The sequence below is a fragment of the Hoplias malabaricus genome, chromosome 1 (genome assembly GCF_029633855.1).
Source record: "Hoplias malabaricus isolate fHopMal1 chromosome 1, fHopMal1.hap1, whole genome shotgun sequence".
Taxonomy (NCBI): Eukaryota; Metazoa; Chordata; class Actinopteri; order Characiformes; family Erythrinidae; genus Hoplias; species Hoplias malabaricus.
This window is the reverse complement of record NC_089800.1, coordinates 30,375,494-30,384,668: the sequence shown is the minus strand read 5'-3', so window position 1 is coordinate 30,384,668 and position 9,175 is coordinate 30,375,494. Positions and strand designations below refer to the sequence as shown.

The window sequence follows — 9,175 nt, the reverse complement described above, 5'->3', positions numbered from 1 at the left end:
TCATTACAAGGTTTTACCCACTGTCTCTTATGTACAGCACTTGATGCGAATGCTCTTGTCAGACAGAACTGTTGGAGAAAAATAAACCAGTTTCACACCAGTTTTGTACAATTTTTTATTGCTTCCAAATGGACCACACACTTAAAAGAAAAAGTATTTCATAAGGCAGTTGGTCAACTGGTCTGCTGTATTTGCACTTGATGAAATGAGTGATATGTATACTCTCGACACACTCATCACTCATATGCGGCCACCCCGGTCAGTTAAAATCAAGTATGGCTTATTTGGTGGACCACAGAGAGGCTGTGCGATGCACACTAAGTAGTTTCTTCTTTAGGAATACTGTGCACACATTTTCCCACTCCTCTACAACAGGCCTCTTTACAGGAACCTAAATGAATGAACTCCAAACTAGTCAGCTCTGAGCAACTTTAACTTAAATGAGAGGTGGCATAGCAGACTTATCAGAACATGACTTGTCGAGATATATTCATGCTCACTGTTGGAACTAAATCATGCCATCTGATTTTTGGGGGCCAAGGTGAAAATAATAGCTGCTCTTTACACTGCAAATGTTTCATGACTAACAGACCAAGAGAAATGGCCCACACTTGCTTTGAAATAATACAGTACTGTACAGTAGAAAAACAATTGTCCTGTAAGTTGTGGTTTTGGATTTGAGCTTGATTGTGTTCCAATAGTTTGATAGATGAAGAATATTATGGTCTTTACAATACTGTAGCCTAGATCCAAGATGCGTGCTGATCTTGGATCAGTCTCTTCTTCATCTTGATTTACAGAGATGTTCAGATGGACTGAACCTAGATCAGCAACATGAAAAATAGAGTTGGTCTCCCTGATCAAGATCATGCCAAAAGCAAGAATAAAGTAATTCCAATTCACCCATAACACTGTAGTTTAGACTAAATTAGACCAGGCCTAATCCCTGCCAGCTTCCTCAAGATTAAACCCAGCATCACTATTGGCATTTATTACTAGTCTCTGATTTAACATATAAATGGTACCCTTCAGGATTGAACTTAACCTGATCTAAGAAGCCAGCTCTTATAAACACAACCATGGCGTAGAGTCAAAAAACCTATATATTCAGCTGGTTTTTGGCAGCAAAACACAAGGAAAGCTTCCCCTTTTTTCTTTAAGAGGCCTTTAAGCATGAAAATGGCATACACTCCCCAGCCACTTTATTGGAAACCCCACTCTTGGCTGGTGTACAGTTAGAGACTGTAGCCCATCTGTTGATGCAGAGTGTGATAACCAGCTTCCAGTCATTTTCTAACCTCAGAGCTGTTCTTTTCCATATATTTTGGTGAGGATCTATACAATAGTGGGCTACAGTCTGTAAGGTAACCTTACTGTTGGTGCAAAAGCTTGTGCACTCTTGGTAAAATGACATGTTTTGTTGGTTTCGAAGCTTGCTGACATTAAGCTAACACACACCCAATACAGGGAATCTAATATTAAAAATGCTGAACTGAATACTAAAAATGAATCAGATGTGTATTTTAAACATGCAGAACATGCTGTATTTAAGCTTCTTTTCACTGAATAAATCAACAGAACATGTCTCTTGACCAAGGACATCTAGACCTTGTCTAAACCTGTTTATAAAATGTACCCATAAAGCAACTGGAGCTCAATGGTTTAAGGTATAAAATGTGTGTTTCTAATAAAGTGGACAGTGAGTGTGCATAACCAGGAGTAAAACTTTGTTCTAACGTACAGACAAGAAAGGAGTGATCAGCAAAGCCCAGCTGCAGCAAGAGTGTGTCAAAAAGACCGATTAAAGCTTCTCTGAAGATAGACATGTCAAACAGAAAGAAGTGATAAGGCAAAGTGGACAGTGCATGTGTTGTGTGGCGTCCGGGAGTAAGGTCCAAATGCTAAATGCATTGTAAATACTAACAAGATATTCTATAATTCAACAGGGAGACAAACTATGTAAAGCTCTTACTAGAATCTGCAGAGCCACAGCACAACATTTTTCAGTGTTTCCCCCTCATGCAAATGCATGTTCACACATCTTGCTTTAATACAGTCCATAAGCTCTTGAGTATTCTGCTCTGTTCTAGTTACAGGGAAAAATCTTTAAACTGTCAGAGATTAAAGAAAAGCAAGGGTTTTCTTATTTTTCAACAAAGAACACTTCTGAAGCATGATTACAAAAGTGTGAATGTCTGTGTGTGTGAAACGATTATATATGTTTACAATAAAAACACTGATGGATAAAATCATGTTACATATTATGCTTTCCACCTAAATGCAGAGTTTCCCTCGGACGCATGTTAAAAAGGTAAATGTATCCTGATTTTTGGACACATTTTGTTTCCTCTTCGCCTCAAGTGAGTTACATCAAATTATTTCAGGGGACAATTACTGTGGAAAACAAATACATAACTGATCGATTAATCCAACATGTAGTTAGGAACTGCACCACAAGGGGGTGATATTGTGCTTCAATTGTATGACACTGTCAGATTAAGCCTGGGCTAGAAAAAGTATTTAGTTCAACACTAGAGAAAATGCTGGGTGTTTTTTCTAGTGTCCACTGGTGAGCTGCTCATCGGTTAATTGAGAGGTATCACTGCCTCAGAGGAAACACTAAGACACTTAAGAGTGCCGTGGCTCTACAGATGTCAGATAAAAACAGTGTAAGGTGACCCAAAGTGAGCTGATAAGGTGCATGAGATGGTTTAAGGCAGGGGTGTCAAACTAGATCCACGGAGGGCCGTGTGGGTGCAGGTTTTCTTTCCAACCACGAAGAAACCACACCTCATTCCACCTGTTTTTAATCATTGGATCTAATCAGTAGATCTTGACTTTCAGTAGTGTGGGGCTTTTGCGTGATTGGAAAGAAAACCTGCACCCACACGGCCCTCCGTGGATCTAGTTTGACACCCCTGCTTTAAGAGGTGGAGAGAGTGTGCGGTGTAGTACTGTACATGACACTGTTTAGAAAACGAGAAATCCAACAGTCCACAGTCATGCCTATAAACTCTACTGTATTTATAGAAAATATATATAAAGCCACCTCAGCAGTCCACTGGGTTTAAACCGTGTGAGAGGTGCAGATTTTCATTTGTGAACTTGAGTCCACTGAAGAAGACCATCGTATCCTGACCGTCCGTACAGATATCTGAGCTGGGTCTCTGCAAGAAACCCAAGACACAAGCAATAGACGGTTGTGTGCACAAGTTTGGACAAACCTGGTCAAATTAATACATTTTGAAGACTGTCGAATCTTAATAAAGTACACATTTCTACACACTTTTAAAACTGCTTTTTTTCTGTTTATCTTGTTTACAATAGTTTGGGGAAAAATAATCAGGACTAGTCCTGGGGGATATTCCATAAAGCAAGATTTCTCACCTAAAATGTTTAAACCTAAAGTTGAAAACTGTCCAATTGGAATGTCCTGCACCTGGTTTCCCTTGACAGGCTTGACTTTGGGCTTATGTTATTTGAAAAGAAAAATCCTTTTTTGTGGAATACACCCCTGGACTATAGATTAGTCACAGATTTTTTTTAAATATGTGATGGAAAATCTCCATTCAAAATACCACAGTCCAGGACTCTCCAATTACAAAAGTCTTGAATCCCAGACTAGGCTTAATCCCTGCTTAGGAATCCTGCCCAAAATGTGGCACTTATTATTCATTCATTCATTCATTATATGTAACCGCTTATCCAGTTCAGGGTTGCGGTGGGTCCAGAGCCTACCTGAAATCATTGGGCGCAAGGCGGGGGCACTTATTATGTTTTGTCTAATATGTTATAATTTGTTTAATTCATTCATCTTCTGAATGAACGATCAGGTTTCGGTGAGTCTGGAGCCCACCCTAATCACTGCATTCAAGGCAGGATTACACCCTGCACAGAGCACCAATCTATCACAGGGATAAGTCTGTATCGAGAATGTGTAACTTTTTTCAATTAAATAAAATCAACAAAATATTTCTTTTGTCCAGGGGTGTCTAAACTTTTGCACATGACTGTAAAAGAAGAAGAGAAGAAGAAGCAAGAGACGAGGCTGAAGTCCTCCACAGTGCAGGTGGTGCCCGGCGCTGCTGGGGTTGTGCCAGCCAATCCCTGTGCCAGCGCTGCCAGGGGGTTTGGATCAAGAGATTTCAGGATCTAGACCGTTTTCCGCGCAGTGAGCACACGGACAATGGAGCCCACACCTCCTGCTGTGAGCGCCTACAATAAAATACACACATCCAAAATAATTAGGATCATATAGACTGGGCAATAAGGCAAACAACACGTGTCTCTGATAGGAAGCCCTGAATAGCACCCCCTTGTGGAGCATGTGTCACAATAATGAAGTTTGACAAGCTGCATGAAACAACAATTTACACAAATAAAGAATGTTTCTTCTCCACATTTGTTGATGTATAAAGCCATAGACATACTTTTTCCAACAGTGGCCCTCACTGCCAATCTATTAACTAAAACAAACATGTTGATATGTAAACTACAATATGTACATATAAAATAATCAGCTCAATTCCTCACAGTTGTTCAGGACTTTTATTGTGTATTATTAACTGGCCTCAAAGAACAATAAAATAAAATCAATTCATGACTGGTCTTGGGGGATTTTTTTGTCCATAAAGAGGTTTGTCAACCCCCAAACTCCATGATGCTACCTTTCTAACCTTTGTTCACTCTTTACTCTAAAAATAAATTAACCTTTGTAACTGATTTAGTGAAAATAAGTAAATGACACAGAGCATGAAAATAAAAATTAGTTGTTTTTTTTTTTTTTTTTTTTTTTTTAAATATTGACTTTTTGCAACCCACCCCCACAAATCAGTTTGAATACCTCTGCTGGGGGCTAAAAGGCTGGGATAGTGTAGGAAGAGTAGTCTAACAGTTTAGCTCAGTGAAATAGTGAGCTTAGTGGTCCTGATGTGTTAGTTTGTTTTTTTGAGCTTTGCTCATTCTTTACTCTGACATTGAAAACCAAACTAGATCATCATAAAGAATATGAACTTAAACACCACATCCCACTCAACTACCACCACCACCACCCACACTGCTGTACCTTTTCGTGCCACTGGAGCAGGACGGCGCTGCTGTTCTCTGAGGGCCTCTCGAAGCCTTTGTAGATGTACTTCATCAGGAGATCCACTTTGTTCTTATCCAGAGACTGAACTGCCTTCTCTATATCACTGCTCTTAAATGCTGTGAGCACTTTCAGCACAAGACCCTCAGCTCGGTCCTGTGCGTTCACACACAAATTACAGCATCCATGTGACATTAACATACAAATACCACTGATGTATAAATAGCATATTCAAATAAACACGTTCCACTACCACAGAGTGCTGATAATGTGGTTGCAGCTCCTCTGTACTGGTGTGTTTATGAAGTGTGTGTACGTGTGTGTGTTCGGGTGGCGGTGCTGGTGTGAGTGTACCAAACAGAAGTGTTGCTGGGGTTTCACACATATCAGCATCAGTACCCTGTTCAGAATCGCCCACCAGCCATAAATATCTGGACTCTGGCTCTGTGGTTAGAAACTGAGAACTAATGAAGATCTAAAGGAGACCAACATGAAATGTGCACCAACAAATGAGCTACAGTCTCTGACCGAGCCTCAGCAATAATAGAACCTCCAGGAGAGGGGTTTCTGATAAAGTAGCCGGGGCATGTGTGTTCAAGCGTGTGTGTGTGTGTGTTAGATTAGACAAGAAAAAAAAAAAAAGAAATGACGGAAGGAAGGAAAGAAAAAAAAAGAAAGAATGATACTGATAATGATAAGGCAGATAGAGACAACAATCAAGAGAGAGAAATCAAAAGAGAGACACCTAGAAAATGACAGATATTACTTGGGTTAGGGTTATAACCTCAGTTGAGCCAAAGCCTTGTGGACAAACAGAGTAGAGAGAGGAGTTTGGCAGATATAATCTCCATAGAAAATCATGAAATAAAATGCTCTTCAGCAGCTGCACATGAGACTAAAGTCACCATGCTCAATGCCAAAAGAGAGCTTGAGGCAAATTTAGCCCTCTGCACTGGTCTGTGGAGCAGTGGAACTGTGTTCTCTGTAACTAAGTCACTTCATTGAATAGCTCAGGGACAGTGCCTCACCTTCACATTCTGGTTCTTGGTATTGATTGGTGGGTTCTTCAGCACGGCCTGCAGCGCCCCCATCAGGTTCCCTGTGATCAGCACTCAGGAAAAATACACTTCATATTTTTAATGTAGATTTAACAAATTGCACTCAGCCTGAAACACATTTAATCCCAACTCGTCAGCTATAACCCAGCCTCCTTGTTTCTCCACTCACTGAGCATTGTGCTCCACTGGCCACACAGGAGCACTATGTCCATCTGTCGCTCTGCATACTTTGTTAGTCCCCTTTAATCTTGTTCTTCAAATGGTCAGAACCCCACAGAGCAGCTATGATTTGGGTGGTGGATCACTCTTAGTGCTGCAGTGACACAGACGTGGTGGACACAATGGACTCAGTGTACAACAGAACGCTGTTGGCTGGATGTGTTTTTGGCGGAATATTCTCAATCCAGCAGTGACACTGAGGGGTCTGCTGTCTGATCCACTCGTACAACACACACTAACATACCAACACCACGTCAGTGTCACTGCAGCACTGAGGATGACCCACCTCCCAAACCGTACCTGCTCTGTGAGGGTCCTGACAATAGAAGAACAGAGTGAAAAGTGCAAATAAAATACGCAAAAAAGCTGATGGACTACAGCGTGTAATTGGACTCAGAGGAGCTAAGAGAATAGACAGTGAGTGTTGAAACGTGAGATCATTTTAATGTTATGGCTGATGGGTTCGTATTTGCCTGTGCAAAGGTTATGGCATATTTAAATGTTCCCAATGTCTTAAACTCAGTAAATAAAGAGAAAGTATGCATTAAACTGTTCTAAACATGTAATTAAAAATAAACTATATATTGCAATTATCATTTTTGATGTTACATTTAAAAATTAGAGACTATTTCTATATTAAAACCTAATTCCTGTAAGCTGCAGTCGATTTCAGTTTGGAACTCGCCGTTCCACCTTAAGCTGTGCAGCAGTTACAGGTGCCAAAATGTGTCGGCTGCAACATTTAAGGTGGACCGAAGAATTCCAAGAAGCAGCCACACTTCAGTCTTAATGTAAATGAATGAGGCGCAGCCACACCCATTACACAAACGGGAAGAGGGACTTTACAGTCATTTATTAAGACTTAAACACCAGCTTTAAACAGGCTACATCATAAAGTCATGTTTCTTTCTTTAGTTTAAGAGTAAAATTGACATATTTAAAGGATATTGTCTGATCAAAGAGTCCACCTCAGACTCGTCAGGACCTTGCTGGTTTTCTCCTCCTTCCTCTTCGTCCACAAACTTATTCTCGTCGTATTCGTCCACGTCCACCTTCCTGAAGCGGTCCGACACCGTGTTTTTGGACATGTTTTAATATTTAATGTAAAAAACCTGAATATAAACCGTTTCACCGTTTGAAGGCTAACACCGGGTTCCTCACTCTTGTCCGTTTCCGCAATCACTGCGCCCTCTAATGGCCTTCTGTAGTCCGGAGAATTCTTCTTTTAACCCGATTCTTTTTCAAAGAATCAATTCAAAACTCCATTTGAATTGAATGAACCTCCGAGAATCATTCTTTTGCATTTTTTACAAAAATAAATAAATAAATAATAAAATAAATAAATATATTCCTTTTAATTGAAGGGATGATAGTCCTATTTATATCGATCGTCCTTTGCAGAGAAACTATTAAAACATCGTTTTAAACAGAGCCTCTTTTTGTGCGCAAATGGTTTATGTCCACTTAATATTTTCACCATCGACTCAAACAAGATCACTAAAACAAGAACGAAACGACCGTACGTACCACGGGCACCCAAAGCGAGTCCTCAATGAATGGAAGTAAACGGCTAAACAAAATAAAAATAAAATAAAATAAACATGTCTAACCACTTGCCGAGGATCTTCCTTTAATTTTGGAAAGTATATCGATATCTTTCACCAAAAAGATATTTTCATTTTACTACAGGAAACTGCTACAGAGCGCCGATAGGCTGACGAGTCATTCTTTTGAGTCAAATATATATATATATATATATATATATATATATATATATATATATTATATATATAAATATATAATATATAATATAATATATAATATATATATATAATATATAATATAATATATAATATATAATATATAAATATATATATATATATTTATTTATTTAACAATGAATCGAGTCTAAACGTTGGATTTGATTGGGTGGAGATTTAGTAGCAAATATCTAGTAATCCATGTCCCAAATGGAGCCCTGAGCCCTAAACCCTACCGGGTAGTGTATGATTGGGGTCTGGAGATTTTAGGATTTGTCAGTGCTATTAACTGAGGAAGGGTAAAGTTTAGACAAAATGTCACATAACTATATTATAGAAACTGATTGTGTTATATTGATTTATAGAAATATGGTATTAATTATTTTAATAAATCTAAGTTAACATTATATAAAATAAATACTGAAATTTGATTTTTTTATCTTTTATATTTATTAAGAGAATCAATATTATGTCTCATGAGCTATTACATTTACATTTACAGCATTTAAGCAGATGTTCTTATCCAGAGCAACAATTACAGAGCAAAATACACTATGTATTTTAAGTATTCACTCACCCATCCAAATAATTGAATTCAGGTGTTCCAATCACTTTCTTGGCCACAGATGTGTGAAACCCAGCTCCTGGACATGCAGACAGCTTCTAAAAACATCTATAAAAGAATGGGTCACTCTCAGGAGTGGAGGAATTCCAGCGTGGTACAGTGATTGGTTGCCAACTGTGCAAGTGTAGTCGTGACATTTCCTAGCTACTAAATATTCCACAGTCAACTGTCAGTGGAAAGTGGAAAGATTGGGAACAACAGCAACTCAGCCATAAAGTGGTATGCCATGTAAAATGACAGAGCAGGTTGCCAACATTCTGCAGAGTCTGCAGAATCGCTACCCTCCAAACTTCATGTGGCCTTTAGATTAGCTCAAGAACAGTGCTTAGAGAGCCTTGTGTAATGGGTTTCCCCCAGCTGAGTAGCTGTATCCAAGCCTTATATCACCAAGTCCAACACAATGCATTGGATGCAGTGGTGTAAAGCA

General features: G+C 39.1%; 1 protein-coding gene across 1 annotated transcript; it reads right to left on the bottom strand.

The window, feature by feature from the left end:
* Positions 1 to 301: 301 nt before the first annotated feature.
* On the bottom strand, positions 302 to 7,540 carry LOC136687448 (actin-related protein 2/3 complex subunit 5-A). Its single transcript, XM_066661857.1, has 4 exons — positions 7,312 to 7,540; positions 6,115 to 6,187; positions 5,066 to 5,242; positions 302 to 4,215 (listed from the first exon to the last, which is right to left on the bottom strand). Exons 1-4 carry the CDS (start codon positions 7,449 to 7,451, stop codon positions 4,153 to 4,155), a joined length of 453 nt encoding a protein of 150 aa, XP_066517954.1. The 5' UTR covers positions 7,452 to 7,540; the 3' UTR covers positions 302 to 4,152.
* Positions 7,541 to 9,175: the final 1,635 nt, after the last annotated feature.

What these genes read in the sequence shown, in the direction of transcription:
- LOC136687448 (XM_066661857.1), bottom strand. Translation starts at nt 7,451, where the DNA reads ATGTCCAAAAACACGGTGTCGGACCGCTTCAGGAAGGTGGACGTGGAC. An exon ending in CCAAGAACCAGAATGTGAAG is followed by an intron (nt 5,243 to 6,114) that starts GTGAGGCACTGT and finishes GTGAACGCACAG; the next exon opens with GACCGAGCTGAGGGTCTTGT. An exon ending in TGCTCCAGTGGCACGAAAAG is followed by an intron (nt 4,216 to 5,065) that starts GTACAGCAGTGT and finishes ATTTTATTGTAG; the next exon opens with GCGCTCACAGCAGGAGGTGT.